General features: G+C 40.1%; 1 protein-coding gene across 2 annotated transcripts in view; it reads right to left on the reverse strand.

Moving 5' to 3' along the window:
• SEC24D (SEC24 homolog D, COPII coat complex component) overlaps window positions 1-18,465 on the reverse strand; it is a 91,206-nt gene extending 72,741 nt beyond the window's left edge. The window contains exons 1-4 of one of the 2 annotated variants that reach the window (XM_007054446.4): window positions 18,188-18,465; window positions 13,001-13,194; window positions 9,891-10,017; window positions 1,460-1,608 (exon numbers count right to left, since the gene is read on the reverse strand). In XM_007054446.4, coding sequence (XP_007054508.2) covers window positions 1,460-1,608; window positions 9,891-10,017; window positions 13,001-13,194; window positions 18,188-18,417 — 700 coding nt within the window. In that variant the 5' untranslated portion in view covers window positions 18,418-18,465. The remainder of the gene's footprint in view (window positions 1-1,459; window positions 1,609-9,890; window positions 10,018-13,000; window positions 13,195-18,187) is intronic. The other variant, XM_043545453.1, reaches the window with a different exon arrangement.
• Between the last annotated feature and the right edge of the window lie 234 nt (window positions 18,466-18,699).

Below are 18,699 nucleotides of genomic sequence, written 5' to 3' on the forward strand. Positions count from 1 at the left end.
GCACAAGTAAAATGAATGCATATGGGAACTTGGCAGTCAGCACAGAGGTTGGCACAATGACTCGAAGAGGTTCCCTATAAAATGGTGCTACTACTGTAAAAAGCACAAAGTGTTTAGCTCCAGATTACCTTTCTAACATCATAAAATTCATGCCTATGTTATCTGCTTTCAGAAACAGGTCTTTTAAAAGCAGGATATAGCTGAACTTCATCACTGGAAGCTAAGTCTGTTTAATGCTATGCTAGTGAATTATGCAACCCCATTATTAATTACTTATACATCAAACTAAAGTGCGGGTCAACTCTGAAAAGTAACCGTAAAAAGTGACAAAAGGAGTCCCATGATTATTGTGTCCCAGTAACTTCACTTCACAGTTTTCTTGATTTACAAATAAAAATTAGTTTTTTCTAATTGGCACCACAGCAAATTCACCCTGGGATCTGAAAGTCAAGCTGGGCTCTTTCACTCTCAAACACCATTACTGGTAAAAGATTCTACAGGCCAAATTCTGATTTCATTACAACTGTGCAATGTAACGGTCTTCAAATTATGCCATCTGTTACATCTATGCAACACCATTGTCTTCAGCGTGGGTGCACAGTTGTAAATGAGGGCACAATAAAGCCCTTAAGTAGAACTTTGTTAACAATTCTGATGTTATGCAAGCAAGAATAGAGTCCAGTTCACTCCTCTCATAGCTGTGTTCATTCTACAGCGTTAATCAGAATAAAGACATAATACACTCTAAAGTGAGCAGATATGACTTTCAGTACACTCAGAAAGCATATCTGTTGAGTTACCTTTTTTTTTTTTAAGTCACTTTCAAAGACCAACCAAACTTTAAAAAAAGACAAGTTTCTAAAATTAGTCTCAATATCCATTAGTGGGAATAGCAATTAATTACCAAGGCATGCTGATTTAACACGCAGTATTATGGAAAATATCTAACACAAAGAATGCTTGATAAACAGTAAAGTGGAATTTTTAAAAGTTCATAGTGTTGCCCTAACTCTCTTTCGACAGAAGTCAATGGGAATTTTACTATTACCTTTAACGACAGCACAGTTAAACTAGCACTCAGCACTTTTGAAATCTTCAGGCTATATCATTGGTTTTCAAATTTTTTTCATTTGCAGACACCTAAAAATTTTCAAATGGAGGTGCAGCCCCCTTTGGAAATCTTAGTCTGTGGACCACAGGTTGAAAACTACTGCCCTATATGGTTCTTACAAGAACATTTAAAGGTAGACACACTTGAAGGAGCAGGATGAGACTGACATTTAGGAACCTGAGTAAGTAACATTGCTCATCACAGTGGTCTCAAAGAGCAATGTACAGTTTACTTTTGACTTATTTAACATTATTAAAACATCAAAATAGATAAATTGTTGGCTCTATCATCATATTTTACTAATAGCTTTAGCTGATGAAAATGGATAAATGATAACGCAACCATTACCATAGTTATTTATCTGCAGGGTGCTGAGCTGATTAGCCAGTTGTGTTGTGGATGAGGAGGATGCAGTATTTGGATAGGATGGCTGTGATTGAGGGCAGTATGGGGGATAGGAAGGTGCTGCATTGTTGCGAGGTGAAGGGCCTTGAAACCTGAGAAGAGAAATTAATCTATGTTAAATAAATAAATATATATATGAAAAAAAATCATCTCAGCCAATCACAACCCAGAAAGTCTAGTATCTCCTCACAAATGACACTGATACCACTGACTATAAGGGCCAAAATTACAAAGGAGTCTCCTCAGATTGTCCCCACACGAAGTATATTTTTATGACAATAGAAATGAAGTGCGCACACAGAGGAAACGGTGTGCCTATACAGAGAACAAGTATTCATTTGCACACATAATTACTTATTAGAAGCAATTAAACCTGTATGTAAGATTTTGCTGGTGCAGTTTAAAAAGTTCTTTTGAAATTCTGAACCCAAATGTCAAATAATCTGTCCCCTTTTCCACCTGTGGGGTACAAGGGGACAGCCTTAGTTTTGGATGAGGAAGATTCCTACTGTATTAACAAGGGGAGAGTGTGTGTATGTATCGTGGTGCGGGGGAGAGGAATAATGGGGAGAGAGTTGAAGAATCTCTGTATGCGGAGGAAAGAGGAACAGCCTGTGTGTGGGAAGCAGTGGGTGGTGTTCTGGTCTCTACACTGTTCTGAGCATAATTCACCTCTGAACATGAAGGAACCGCTCTTTCCTTTAAGAAAAATATAATTTTGTTTTATTAAAAATAAAATATAAATATGTTTTATAAAAATAGAACTATATTTTCTATCTTGTTCTATTTTGTCCTGAACTACAATACCAGTTCTTTCTAATGTAAGAATATGTGCAGTACACAGGGATAGGATAAGGATATAGTACACAACATACAGCGGATGAAGTAAAGGACTGGGAGTCAGGAGTGTAATTCTAGTCCTGGCATCACCACTGACCTGACATTAGGTCAGTCATCTCGCTACTCCATGTCCCTGATTCCCCTCCCATCCTTCGTCTATCTTGTCTATTTACGCTGCAAGCTACCCAGAGCAGGAACTGACTCTCACTAAAAGTGTTTGGGCATAACACAATGGGGCTCCAACATGAGCTGGCACCTCTAGATTCTACCACAATACTAGCAATAACTAAAATTTCCTAATTTTGACATCTAATTAAAACACACACAAATACATTTTTATTTAAAATAAACTATTCATAAATATATCTGGACGACAACTAAAATAGAAATGTGAAGACAGTAGTTTGACTCACTGATGTCTAAGACATTGCTGCTAGACAGCACCAAATTAATAAAGAACATGCAACCAAAAATAGTTACAGCTAAGGATTTAGAAACTTACCATACAATTCTTTTTGTTACTCCTTGGAAGCCATTTTATTTAAGCTATTTTCATTTTTTTCTAAGGCAGCTACATACATATTTTTATTTATAACTATACAAACTACGAATATTGCTACTGAACCACTCTGTGGTCAACTTTCTCCCTCTTCATTATCTTCCTCCACATTCTCCTTCTTATCCCTCCTGCCATCTTCATTTTATCCTTTCTCTATTTCATTTCATACTCTTCTTGTTCTACCCCTTCCTGTAACCCTTTCTCCTCGCTCTACTTTCCCCAAACATCTACCAAAGCTCACCAAACATCAACCTTCTTCTCCAAAGTAAATCACGGAACTTATATCAAGAGAAGGCAGTCACCAGCCTCCAAGAATTTGACAAAACCTCATATCTTTAGGGCATCCTGTTGAGTTTTGAGTGATGTTGGAAGCTGGCTTAAAGAAACTGCTAAGCAGGCAAACTGAATATTAATGCACAGACACGCACAAGCTTCTACTCTCTATTAGCTGGCAACTGATGTAATGCAATCATCATTACAAGACAAATCAAGAGGTTCTAGTCATAAGAAGAAAACTTGATACAGAAAGATACAGAAAATTAATGTAACTTCTATTACAGATGGTATTTCTAACACCTGTTTGTTGCCTTTGTCTCCTCCAAGTAGAGGAGACAAAAAAGTGTAATCAATACTAAAGCTTTTCTCAGTGCTGGTTCACTTTCTATTTTTATATTTCTAATCAAACATAGAAAAGAAGGTCAAAGGTGATTCTCTACTCAGGGAATATATCCTACATAAAGGTTGTATGAAACACATGGTCCAAATTATTCCTCAGTCTGCATTAGATAGTTACTTGATCCACGAATCCAAAGATCAGTGTTTTCCCCCAGTGAATCAGATTTACACTTCTAACCCCATAGCCATTCCAGAGCACAACATTCATTTGAAACAGCTGGTCTGACTTGTTCCTCCGAAAAGCAGAATCTACTAATATACAAGAATGAGCATGAGAAGTCTATTGGTGTCTAGCACGGATGTATTGCAAGAAAAAGGACAAAAGCCATTTGCCTTCAATCACCTAAATATACGAGTAGCCCAGCACCAGTAGCATATTAATGTGCACAGTGAATACATATCGCTATTACAATAAAGCTTTTAATTGTAAATTTTTTAATAATACAAATATTTTTAAACTACAATCTTGGGTTGTTTATGCAATCTATGCTTCCACCTTAAAAATAAGTCCAAACAGAAGTTGGGAATAGAAGAATAGTTCCCAATTTATTTGTAAATTTACTAGGGCTGTCAAGCAATTAAAAAAATTAAATAAATGGTATTCTATTATTGCTTAACTGCGATTAAATATTTTTGGATGTTTTCTAAATTTTCAAAGATGTTGATTTCAATTACAACACAGAATATAAAGTGTACAATTTTAAAAATTCCACTTTACTGTTTATCAAGCATTCTTTGTGTTAGATATTTTCCATAATACTGTGTGTTAAATCAGCATGCCTTGGTATTTAATTATATTTATTTTTGATTACAAACACTTGCACTGTAAAAAACAAAAGCAATAGTATTTTTCAATTCACCTAATACAAGTACTGTAATGCAATGTCTTTATCATGAAAGTTGAACTTACAAATGTAGAATTATGTACAAAAAATAACTGCATTCAAAAATAAAACAAATGTGAAACTTTAGAGCCTACAAGTCCACTCAGTCCTACTTAAATAATGCTGCCCGCTTCTTGTTTACAATATCACCTGAAAGTGAGAACAGAGGTTCGCATGGCACTGTAGTAGCTGGTGTCACAAGATATTTATGTGCTAAAGATTCATGTGTCCCTTCATGCTTTAACCACCATTCCAGAGAACATGCGTCCATGCTGATGATGGATCCTGCTCGATACAATCCCAGGCAGAGTGGACCAATGTATGTTCATTTTCATCGTCTGAGTCAGATGCCACCAGCAGAAGGTTGATTTTCTTCTTTGGTGGTTTGGGTTCTGTAGTTTCTGCATCAGAGTGTTGCTCTTTTAAGACTTCTGAAAGCATGCTCCACACCTCGTCCCTCTCAGATTTTGGAATGCACTTCAGATTCTTAAACCTTGGTCGAGTGCTGTGGCTACCCTTAGAAATCTCATATTGGTACCTTCTTTGCGTTTTGTCAAATCTGCTGTGAAAGTCTTCTTAAAACGAACGTGTGCTGGCTCACCATCCGAGACTGCTATAACATGAAATATAGGGCAGAATGCGGGTAAAACAGGAGAGATACAATTCTCCTCCCAAGGAGTTCAGTCACAAATTTAATTAATGCGTTTTTTGTTTTTTTTAAAACGCACATCAGCAACATGGAAGCATGTCCTCTGGAATGGTGGCCGAAGCATGAAAGGGTATACGAATGTTTAGCATATCCGGCACATGAATACCTTGCACAAAAGGTACAAAAATGCCTGTTCTCACTTTCAGGTGACATTGTAAATAAGAAGCGGGCAGCGTTATCTCCCGTAAAGATAAACGGGCTTGTTTCTCTTAGTGATTGGCTGAACAAGAATAGGAATGAGTGGACGTGTAGGCTCTAAAGTTTTACATTGTTTTGTTTTTGAGTGCAGTTACCTAACAAAAAAACCTACATTTGTAAGTTACACCTTCACGATAAAGAGATTACACTACAGTACTTGTATGAGGTGAACTGAAAAATACTTTCTTTTATCATTTTTACAGTGCAAATATTTGTAATCAATAGTGAGCACTGTACACTTTGTATTCTGTGTTCTAGTAGAAATCAATATATTTGAAAATGTAGAAAAACATCCAAAAATATTTAATAAATTTCAATTGGTATTCTATTAACAGTGCGATTAATCGTGATTAATTTTTTTGAGTTAATCACAGGGTGGATAAAAATCAATGATTTTTTTTAAACTTTTTTTAAAAAAATCAGATTTTTTAAAATTTAAATTGGATTTTTTTTGATAAAATGCTTTTTGAGGAAAAAACCTATCTAAAGATAGTTTTAATTAAGATACATTATAGCTCAAAGATATCTCATCATGGAATAGGGATTATAAATTCTAATTCTATAGTATGAGACAATATATTCATGTAATGTTTAAGAAAAGTTTTGTAAATGAGTTCCAATAGTTCATGGATTATGGACCCAATTTTATGGGGTTCCACAGGCTTCTGTATTGATTATTTAGGTTCATCTTTCTATCTACCCAATGGGACTCAGTGCTCAGTCTAGACGATACTGTCAGAGATGCTTCGTTTTGCAGTTCTCAAACTGTGGATTTGCGTCTCCAGAGATAACATCAGGGCTTAAAGTAAAGTGGTATGGGCTGGTACAGCGTACCAGTATAAAGTGGCCGGCAGTACCAGTCCGTACAGCAGCGCTTTAATGTCATTGCCCCTTCCCCGCCCCCGGGCCGCCGACAGGGTGGGGTGGGGTGGGGCAAAAGAAGTAGCTGCCCCGGGACCGCAATTTAAAAGGCACTGCTGGAGCCCCGGGCCCTTTAAATCGCCACTGGAGCCCCGCACGATGTGGGTCAGGCAGTGCAGATGGGCTGGCTGGGGGACGCTGACACACCAGCCCCGCCCCTTCCGCCCGAGGCCCCGTCCCTTCCAGGGGGGCCAGAGCTGGCCCCGTACTGGTAAGAGCTCAGTTTTACTTTCACCCCTGGATAACATGCTGGTTAACAGCAAAAATGTTTTAAATAATATATAGAGGTGAGAAATAACAGACCTCAACCCTATTGTCCCTCTGCAAATTTGTGCACACAAAGTCAATCCCTTACCTCTCTCTAAAAGTGCAACGTTTCAAAAAGTTCAATGAATAGAAGATTGTTGGGGACAGAATAGATCTGGACAAGGAGAAGAAGTCTGGCGATAAATGTGAGAAGGGAGGGACCAGGCAGTAAGAACAAAAATGAAACTGTTTGAGCAACATATTCCAGAAATCTTGAGGTCTTTCTGAGTGCAGCCTTCATTGATTTGAGATCTACCATACCATTCTCTCACTAGAAGGGAAAACCTATAATGGCAGCAGGCCGTAAAAGAGACCCAGTTTGGGAATATTTTAATGAAGTTCCTCTACACCTGTGTGTAAGAGAGGCATGTGTGCAAAATGCCAACAGTGCAACAAAGAAATGCAAGGCCTGGTTGCCCAAATTAACAACATCATGAGAAGTGTTCCTTCTCAGGAGAAAGCTGCATTGACGATGATGAAAGGAACATGTCTGAACATGCGGGATCTTCAGGTTGGTAAACTTTTTTAATTCCATACTTCTTTCTTCTGGACTGTTCTTGAATTCTCATGTTTGAGCAAAAAATATAGTTGTTACTCTATTGTACTATCATTTTAGATGCAGCTGTGATAAAAAATAAATAGCTGAAATAGGCAGATCTTCCTTTTACAATTTCACCTTTAAAGTAGTACTGAATGTCAGTGAATGCAATGAGAAATACTAAATGAGCAGTATGGTAATAATAATTAAATAACTTATTTTGTTTGGGAGAATCCATCCTCAACATACAGGATTCTGAAGACTATCCACCTTCAAGATCACCATCATTTTCTACAGTTTCAGAGTTATCTGCTAATGATAGCGTTTCAGTCACATCATGTATGTCACATAGCCACAGTATATCACCTATAGCAAAAAGAAAAAAAAAATCTCCATCATCCAGAAACAACCGTAGATAACTTTGTGATAAGAAACAGCAGATTACGAAAAGAGGTAATTGATAAAAAAAACTGCCCCGTTTGTTTATGCCGCAAACTCTACTTTCCGTATGACTGGGAACCCACACTTCATTAACATGGTTCAGTCATTAAGACCAGGATACCGTCCACCCAACAGAGCAGACATCACAGGCAAATTGCTGGATAAAGTGTATGAAAGAGAAATTGAGCAGTGTGCAAAAGGTCTAGAGGGTGAAATTGTTAACCTGAGCCATGATGGCTGGAGCAATGTCCACAATGATCCTGTTGTATGTGCTTGTGTGACAACAGAAGAATGGAATGTCTTCCTTACAGAAACAAATGCACAGACAGCAGAATACTTACAAGAAGTAGCAGTAAAAGTTATAACAAACTGTGGGGAAAAAATTCAAATGTCTAGTACACAGCGTGGTAACAGACTATGCTGCAAATGTATCCAAGATGAGAAGAAATTTAGAAGAGAGTCCCAAGCTAATAACATATGGTTGCTGTGCTCATTTGATGCATCTCCTAGCCAAAGACTTCAGTGTTCCAGAAATAAAGGCTAATGTGGAAATTGCAAAATACTTCCGAAACAACCACTTTGCAGCAGCTGCTCTGAAAAAAAGTGGGAGGAAGCAAGCGAACTCTCCCACAAGACTTACAATGGAACTCAGTAGTGCACTGTTTTGAGCACTGTACCAAGAACTGGCCTAATCTGATGACAATCTGTGAACAAAATCATGAAAAAATAGACGGCACTATCACAGCCAAAGTTCTCAACATTGGGCTTAAGAGCTGTGTCGAACACATGCTGAGTACCCTGAAGCATATTTCTGTAGCCTTGAACAAAATGCAGGGAAATAGCTTTTTTGTTGCTGATGCTGTTGAATCTGGAAGGAACTGAGATAGATCTTAAAAAGAGAAATATGCAATGACAGAGTTAAATTACAAGCATTAAAAAAACGAATGGGACAAGCACGATCTCCAGCTCATTTTCTTGCAAATATTCTCAATACTCGGTACCAGGGTCAAACCTTAACTGCTGAAGAGGAGGAGATGGATCTGACATGGACATCCAGCAATCATCCCTCCATAATGCCAACTATAATAAACTTCAGAGCTCAGGGTGAACCATTCAAGAAATATATGTTTGCTGATGTTTTAAAGAAAGTCACACCAGTGAACTGGTGGAAGTCACTTAAACACTTGGATTCAGAGACTTCTGAAGTGACAATCTCTCTTTTAAAAGCAGTAGCTTCTTCTGCCAGTGTAAAAAGAATATATTTTCTTCCTTTGGGCTAATTCATTCCAAATTGAGAAATCGTTTGGGACCTGAAAAAGCAGGAAAGCTTGTTTTTCTTTTCCAGATTATGAACAAACAGGAAAATGAAGGTGAAGACGACAGAGTTAGCTGCAGAAGCCAATATTTTAAGTTTCTCATGTTGACCTGGCTGACAGTCGATTTAATTTTTGTTGTTTTAAATATTTCATAACTATTTTAGTTAAAAACAATTTTAACAAAAACAAACCTGATTTTAAATAACTTGAATGTTTAACTAAATTCAAAAATTCATATGCTTGTTTTGTTAAAATATTATATGTTTGCTGTTGAAGAAAATAATCCAGAATACATAACATTGTTGTTTTACTTAAATAAAATAATTTAAATGTCTGTCTGGTGATGTTCTCCTCCTAATACAGCATGGAAAGAAAATCCTCCAAATATTAATGATTAACCTGTTGAATTGGAGATAGTTCACCTCCCAGTGACTTCATAAATATCTGCTTCAATTACCTTTGGTAAATGAAATAACCAAACAATCATTCATTTTCTGATGTAGCTGTAAAACTAATCTGAAAAGTTTTCAAAATAAATCACTTTTAAAATACATAGTGCGTACCTTCTAAAAATGAAACCTACACCTATCTCTGAGTTGATGAAGAATATGTATTAAGGTTATAACAACCAACAAGAATGCACTTTTATGTAGAAATCCATGATTAAATAGAGTCTTCCTGACTAGTGATTTAAATCAAATGCTCCCTGGTTAATCATGAGTTAACTGTGATTAATCGACAGCCCTAAAATTTACCTACTCCTTCTTGGACGCTTTCTCCTTTTTCCTATCCCCAGAAGACTGGCTGACCATTTCAAAGCAACTTGTGACCCAGAATTTACTTTCAACCCACTTAAAAGCTAAACCTGGAAACTGAACTGTCCTCAGGTTAGATGGGTCAGAAATGGCTGAATACCTATGGATCAGCTATTAAAAAAATATACAAAGAAAAAGTTAGATCTGATCCATGCTATTTCTTGAAAATCACCTGTGTGGCTGATGTCCAGTTGAACGGGGGCCATTCTGGAGGTTGGTCTGGCTATACTGATGGGTGCCAGGAGGTGGAGATCCAACAGGAGCAGAGGACCCAAAAGGCACAGTAGATTTCAACATACCTAAAATAAGTCACACTTCAATACATTTATAATAGATATAAAAATGCATTAAATCCATTAAATGAGGACTTACTGGAACAGAACAATTGGAAGATATAAGAATTACGGTTTGAATACCAATAGCCAAGACTGGATGAATTCAGAGCCAGGCACAGAAATTAATTTAAAAAAATCCATCAACAAGGCTCACCATTTATGACTTCCTTCTCACCTTCCTCTCTTTTTCAGCATTTCCCATTCCTTTATTGCTTTCAAGGATGCTAGTTTTTGTACACTAACAAGCACAGATTATAAACAGCAACCCAGGCCTCAGCTAGGCTATGGCAACAACCTTAAATTTTAAACTTTATACAGGGGTAAATCCAGAAATTTGACAGGAACAATAATAAAATAATAATATTATATAAGGTAACATCAAATACTTGCTTAGGAAAATAAACTAAGTTACCATCACAATAGAAAGTTTTTTCAACAACACCTTGTGTCACCCCAAGAGGGAATCAGTAACTCCTCACCCTGGCTTCAAAGTCCAGCTTCATCTCTCTCCGGCTTGTGATACTCCTTTGCTTTGGCACTGTGATGACTACAACTCTTTCCAACAGGTTCACCCACAAACGACAGTTCCTCAAGCCGGACGGTCATGCCCACTTCCCCGATTGTACCTCCATCAGTGTCCCAATGGTCAACCTCACTGGGCATACGATCTATATCCCTTGCAGCCAGGCTCCTAGCATGCTGCCCTTCAACGTCCAGCTTCCTCTAATACAGCTTGCTCAGCAAATCCCCTTTTTACATTAGTGACGCCTCTTTTCGCCTCCTTCTTCTCTAACCACCTTCTAAATACCTCCTCTCCAGTAGATCCCAAGCCCAATCACTCAAACTGCCCTCTCATTGGCCATCTCTCCCCAGGACAGCACTCTGTGTTGCTGCATCTCAGCTGCAGGCCCTCTATTACTCTTCTTGGTGGCAGCAGGTGCTTGTTCCCAGGTTACTACAATGGAACAAAGGGGGAAGAGAAGGAGAAACAGAAGGAAAGAGATTGTGTAGGAAAGGAAAGAAAAAAATCAGAGTAGGAAGGTGAAAAGGATTCTGAAGTGAGAAAGATACGGAAGGGAAAGATGAGAAAACAAATTAAGAGCTAGGAAAGAGTCTCCGAACTAGTGCAGGAAAGGACCTGTGAACTTTTATTCGGAAAGCTTATTTGGGAATTCCTAGCCTCCTCATTAAGCTTTTTAGTAAGAAGAAACACCGACAGTTAAGTTTTCCTCTGTAAGACAGTGCTTTTCAGAAAACTGAAAGAGCTTGACAATACAGGCTTACCATAAGAATGCAGCTCACCTGTAACCAGTATCCCTACAGTAGGAGTGTTGCTTAAACATTGAGAAATCCACATTGCTGACCAACTGTACGGAGATTACAATTTATAAAGAACAATAATGTAACGCAATTAATGTTCCAATCAGTGTTTCTTGGATTATTTTTCTTTTAGGTTAACTTTCCTTAAAGTTAAAGTTTGGATGGCTACCAACTTTGGTACTCTCCTTTCTAAATATTCCATATCAAAAAAACTTCTAATTTCTAGAGGTTCTTCGATTTCATTTGTCCAAACTCAGTCTTGGTATGAAGGTTGCACTGCATTTGATAAAGAGTCCTGGCTCCTCGCTCTAGGCTGAATTTGTTCCTGTCACTCATTTCATGAGAACAAGAAAAGTAGACAGGCTATTCAACAAACTACATACACAATCTTGTGCAATATGAAGAAATCAGCCTTCTAATTAGCTGTTGATCCTGCTTAATACCTGAAAAATGTAAATCCTAATTTAAGTTTTCATCTTCTTATAGTCCTCTTCTATCTACCTTCTATAAAAGCCTTGAAGGACAGCTCAAACACCTTAACTATTTTAATATGTGCTCTACCTGCCTCTCTGATGTTGGCCAAAACTTGTATGTCATTTCCCTTTGCAGACTCAGTATCCTGCCCACCAATGTTGTTAAGTTTTCCTCCCCCCCCTTTTAAGCTTACTCTTTGATTAAAGGCTACTGCCCTGATTTTTCTCTCCAGTATATACTCCTTTAACTTCATTGAAATGACACCTGATTTACACAGGTCAGCGAGTAGAGAATCTGGTCTTATATAGGTTGCCAGTATAAATCTTTGGTCATTTTCTTGCATCAATCCTATATAAGTTCAATCACATTCTCTACTTTTTAAAAAAATCTGGAGCCCCAGTTTGGCAATCTTTTTTTGAGTTTTGTATCCTGACGTAGGTGTAAGTACAAATATTCACTGCAGCTACGTGTTTGTCCTGCTTTGCTTTATCTGATGTCTGTCAATTACAATGTATTAATCAGTAGACACATCATACTGAGATATAACGTACAACTTTCCACCCAGCCTATAAAAACTAGCCAGGTTATTTTCCCTATTAGAAGCCCATTGGTTCCTATATGATCAGATAGCTGGCCTATGTTTTCCTCTTTTTAACCGACCCCACCACTGAAAAAACAATCTCAATGAGTACAATACAGAGTACAGTACCAACTGGATGTTCACAGTCTAGATCCCGGTTAGGATCTCATTAATCTTTTAAATCAATTATTGGTCCTACAGCAGAAAACAGCTCATTTCTGAAGTGGACACCTCCTATCAAAGAGGTTAGCTTAGAAAACACCTCTCTTTGTTTTCAGAAAAGATTTTTAACTCTTTCCTTCTCTCTGCATATATTAGGCATTTCTTATCACTGTGGTATCCAAACACAAATACTACTTACTGTTCCCTGCAAAGCAAAATTCACATGCAGTGTAAGTACACATGAAAGGCCTGATTCTTTCTTGCTCTGCATATTGTCTTATCATTTGCAAAGTTGGTATAAGACACCACTAAATCAGAACGGAGAATTTTTCACTGGTGTAAATGATTACATGAGATGCAAGACAATTAAGAATCAGGCCCTGAGTATATAGTACACTAGTACTGCCTTACCTGACTGAGATGCTGAGTATGATGGGTTTGGGTCACCATAATGCCCATAAAGAGGTGAAGAAGTAGGTGGTCCAAAGCCTGTAGAAAAACCTCCAATACCCGGTTGGGATTGGGAATATGGAGGTGTTGCAACATAACCTTGTTGGCTCATTCCGATGCTATTCTCATTCCAAACGGGAGTCTTCCTTACGAGTCTGTAAAGGAAAGATTTCTATCAACTCTTACTCCATAGCATCCTACGAGACTCACATTTTTGTTACTAAAAGGGATACAATGAAAATCTTAAGGCAACACAAACAGAGTCAAGAATAGAACAATTTTTTGTTCCCATCTCTTCCCCAGCCTTACTGTGTGAACTTGAACAAATCACTTAATTTATCTGGACATAGTCATTCTATCCCAGGGGAAAAGACTACAGAGTAGGGGGTTTGGTTTCTTTGGGGGGGCTGGTGCTCTTTGTGGAAGAAAACTCTTTGAACTGTTGTATTAGGAGGCGGTGAGAATGGGCTGCATTTGCCCCCAAAGAACAGAATGTGGGTCCGCTTCCCAAATACCACAGATCTCACAGGATACAGAGGAAGTGCAAAAAAAGCAGAATGAGGGTGGGGCAGGACCACTCCAGCAAACACCGGTCCTACCCCAATACTCCTCCTTGCACCAGGCTTTCTTGCAGAAGCAAGCTGTGCAGTGAGCCTCCTGAACCAGACATAATTTCCAGTAGTGAGGGAGGATTCAAGGTCCTTTCATGTTGGTTTAGCTGGAGCAAAGGGCCTACAGTGCACGGATGAATTCATCTCTATAACTGCAAATCCAGAACATCTCACCCATCTGCATTAGCACCACAGCTCAGGCCTTGGCCCCCCCTTCAGATTTAAGCATAACAAAAAGTTATTCGCTTTGTCATAGCCATTTTTATTACTCCAAGAGAAGCTGGCACATATGTCAAACATCAGCTACTTCAGTTATCTGACAGTGCCTCCCTAACCCCATTGCTCAGCCTGACTCCCTGCTACCCAGCTGTGCTCCTTACAGACCTCCCCAGCCAACCTCTGGTCACAGGGAAGCAGGCTGGACAACGGGGCATGGGAGGCTCAGTAATCACAACACAGGGTACAGGAGACCTGCTTCCTAACCAAGCCCGGGTTCATATTCACAGCTGATGGCTGGCTGGGCAGGCTCCCTCCAGTTAGCCTTTCAGACCCCAGCCAATCAACCAGCTAGCTACCTAACCCCTGCTTTCCTTTATCTTTCTGCTTTATACTCCGACAGATCCAATCTTGTTTTCCATTGATCGCCCAGACAAACCTGCTCAATGTCACCAGAACATGGATCCTTCTAGCAAATGCATAAGTGTTTCAACAGACAAGAAGTTGCCACCCCATTCCCAGGGTGCTGCCAGCACCTAGCCACAGGACAACTTCAGTCACCACTCTCCCCCTTCTTCTGCCCCCACTGTTTTATTAGCATCTGATTTAAAGTGAAACAAAAACCAACTCCCACATGTGACTTTAGATCTTCTGACGCCAGGAATTTCGTTTCATTGTGTTTGAAAGCTGGATCTCACCTGTAATAACACTTTGGGCATCTGCTTGTTACAGGAAGGTCTTGTTTACAAGCATACTTACCAGTGCTTTTCCCTGAGTGGGGCTAAAAATTAAGATGAATATTATAAACTCTGAAGTATAGTGCAGTGTTGAGCTAGACCAGGGGTCGGCAGCCTTTCAGAAGTGTTGTGGCAAGTCTTCATTTAGTCACTCGAATTTAAGGTTTCACGTGCCAGTAATACATCTTAATGTTTTTAGAAGGTCTCTTTCTATAAGTCTATAATATATAACTAAACTATTATTGTATGTAAGCAAATAAGGTTTTTTAAATGTTTAAGAAGCTTCATTTAAAATTAAATTAAAATGCAGAGCGCCCCCGAGCGGTGGCCAGGACCCGGGCAGCGTGAGTGTCACTGAAAATCAGCTCGCGTGCCGCCTTTTGCACGCGTGCCATAGGTTGCCTATGCCTGAGCTAGGCTAACACATTTCATAACACTACTTTGCATTTACATAGCACCTTTCATCAGGGGATGTGAAAATGTTTTACTGATATTAAAGTTATTTACTTACCCAGCCCTGTTAGGTAATTATCATTGCCCCCTTTTTACATAGTGAAGAAACCAAACCAAACTCTCTATAAGGAGAGATTAAAGAGGCTAGGACTTTTCAGCTTGGAAAAGAGGAGACTAAGAGGGGATATGATAGAGGTATATAAAATCATGAGTGGTGTGGAGAAAATGAATAAGGAAAAGTTATTTACTTGTTCCCATAATATAAGAACGAGGGGCCACCACATGAAATTAATGGGTAACAGGTTTAAAACAAATAAAAGGACATTCTTCTTCACTAAGTGCACCGTCAACCTGTGGAACTCCTTGCCTGAGGAGGCTGTGAAGGCTAGGACTATAACAGGGTTTAAAAGAGAACTGGATAAATTCATGGAGGTTAAGTCCATTAATGGCTATTAGCCAGGATGGGCAAGGAATGGTGTCCCTAGCCTCTGTTTGTCAGACGGTGGAGATGGATGACAGGAGAGAAATCACTTGATCATTACCTGTTAGGTTCACTCCCTCTGGTGCACCTGGCGTTGGCCCCTGTTGGTAGACAGGATACCGGGTTGGATGGACCTTTGGTCTGACCCAGTATGGCCGTTCTTATGTAACCAGAGAGGTTAAGTTCAAAATTTGAAAAAATAAAATCAACTGATTTTTGGTAACCAACATGAGACTGATTGTTCGGAGATACGGAGCATCCAAAACCACAAATGAAGTCAAGGAGAGCTGTGAGTACTCAGCACCCAAGGGGCCTTAAGTTGCGCGCACACACACATAAACACATAATAAATGAGACATCCCAAATTAATGGGCACTCCTGGAAAATGCTGCCTAAGCGTCCTTCCCAGGTCAGACAGGAAATTAGCGGCTAAGCCGGGAACAAGTCCCAGATCTCCTTACACCCAGTCCCGTAGTGACAGCTCACAATTCTCCTATACACAAGATTCCCCAATTGTTTAAGAAATTTTTATTGAATGTTCAGCAGTTCCAAATAGATAAGATGACAGAGCTGTCATTTGTTCCTTAGCTACTAAGGCAAAGCTTGAAAAAGAGAGAAAGCCCAGAGGGTGCTTTGTTGCCAGTAGTACTTTTTTTTTTCCCCAGCAGAGCGAGACGTGGCAACATGAGCTTTGGTCACTCTAGAATAGATTTACCTAACAGTCAGCTCTAACGCACAGTATGTAGGAAGAGAGAAATATTCACTCTAACAAGGTTTCAACAGCCAACACCTTTCTTAGCCCTGACAGTATCCAAGGGAAATGACTTCCTCCACTACTCAGTCACCCAAAAAAAAAAAAAAAAAAAAACCAAACCAACAAAAAAAAACTTGCCACGTCAAACTTCCCACACATTAAAAAAAACCAAAGAGATAATGTGTAAGAAGGAGAGGGACTCTCAAACACAAACATAATGCCAACTTACTGTTCTGACTCATCTCATACTGTATTTCATATCTATCATAAATAACCCTCCTCATACACAGATATACATATATACAGAACACACAGTGAAACCTGCTCCAAAATACTACCCAAGATACCAGCATAAAATGATCCACTAGTCAATGCTGGACTTTAATTAGAGATGTACAGAACTATATAGGAAATTACACAGGAAATTTTAAGATCGCCTCTTAAACCAGGGGTCTTCTATTGTATGTGCTGTCCTTTTCACAAGTTTCTCTATTGATATACCTACATATAAATATAAATAGAAAAAAGTTTTATTTTCTCCCTTCTCTTACTATTATGTCTTTCCCAACCCCAAACAACAAAGCCCTCCCTGACACTTCACTAACTCAAATGATATCAGTAGTCAGCTAGGTTGTAATCCTTCAGCTGTGTCTATTCAGGATAATTGCTGTGCCCATGCAAAGTTCCACTGAAATCAATGCGGCTCTCGAAAATCACATAGGCCCATCCACACAGATGCCACTATAAGATCAGGGACTTTAACTATAATATAAAAACACTCTCACCCCAATGGAAGGAAGTTGGTTGTTATTTTTATGATTTAAGTGCTACTGTGTTTTTGGTGTTGTACAATACATAGAAGGAGACAGGGTCCCTGCCCCTAGCACCTTACACTTAGATAATTAGTACAATTTTGGCATATTATATACTAGAAAGCCAGACAACAGTCCAAGCTGAAAGCAGTGAAGACTGTGTGTATATTTTATATAAAAGTATATTTAATTGGAGTTAATTCATCTTGCAAGGAGTTGTGGAAGAGTAAATTTAATTCCCCCCACAATTTATTATTAAGACTGCAGTTATTGTTTACTTCAATATAATAGGCACAATTACAACACAGTGTAACGCAACAGCAATGCCCTCTCCTTCTTCATCCCATTACTGTCCTGTGTATAGAATGCATCTTCCCCTTAATAATACTGTGTATGAGATATTCCTCCACTGCTCCCCAACTTGGGTTACTCATGTAGGAAATACATTTTCACCTGGGCTCCCCCCTAGTTCCATGCATGTAGGGTGCATGCTCCCCTGATCTCACTGTTACCTAGTATATGGGGTACACCCCTTCCCATTGCTCTCATGTGCTGGACGCATGTCCCTCACCCTGGGATGTGTGTATAAGATACACTCCAGTCTGCTGCTCCCCAATACTGTGCATACAGGATACAAGTCCCGCACAATACTCCAACTCCGTGTTGAGAACATACTCCAACGCTGCATATATAGGATGCACTCTTCCTCCAGATCTCCAGTTCTGTGTATACCTTATGCACCCCCCTCCCCATGTCCTCCCAATGCTGTGTACATAGATAGTATCCACTCCTTCCCCAGGTTTCCAGTGCTGCTCATATAAGACGCATCCCAAATTGTACTCCAATTATGTGTATATAGGCTGCACCACCAAGTCCCAATTGGTGCGTATTCAGGGTGCACCCTCATGCCGCACCCCCCAAGCTGTACACATAGGATGTTCACCACCCTGCTGCCCCCGCCAGTGCCGTGTATATAGGTCGCAGCCCCTGCAGCACTTTAACAGGTAGTATATATCGGATGCACCCCCTTGCTGTGCGCACATAACGCAGCCTGCTCCCCACCACTGCCCCAGGTTTCCATTACCTGTGCACTGTGTGCAGCCCCCCTCCCCCGTGCCTCTGTGGCTCGCGCGCTCGGGGCCGGTCACACAGCAGCTGTCTCCGGCGCGGGGCTCCCGGCTCCTCTCCGCTCGCGGCCGCCCAGTGAACTGCCACGTCTAACAGCGAGCGCCGGGAGCGAGCGCCGGGAGCCGCCGCGGGCACGCGCCGCCGCACACAGCCCGGCTCGAACCACGCTCCCTCGCTCAGGCGCATGCCCGAGAGAGGAGGCCGAGCAAGCGCAGTGACAACCTGAAGCCGCCGCCCTCACCTGCCTGCCGAATCGGCTCCCTAAGCAGAGCGGGGCGAGGACTGGAGAAGGAAGGGTAGAGGAGCCGCAGTGGGGATAGGGTGGGCGGAGTGGTGCAGCAGCAGGGGGCCTGTGCAGTTGTCAGGAAGGGGAAAGGGATGAAAATGAATGCAGAGAGGGAGGAAAACGCGGTAGGGTCTCGCTATTTGGTGTTTCCTTAAAGCCCCAGCTCCTGGAGTCCTGAGACT

Source organism: Chelonia mydas, chromosome 4 (genome assembly GCF_015237465.2).
Source record: "Chelonia mydas isolate rCheMyd1 chromosome 4, rCheMyd1.pri.v2, whole genome shotgun sequence".
Lineage (NCBI taxonomy): Eukaryota > Metazoa > Chordata > Testudines > Cheloniidae > Chelonia > Chelonia mydas.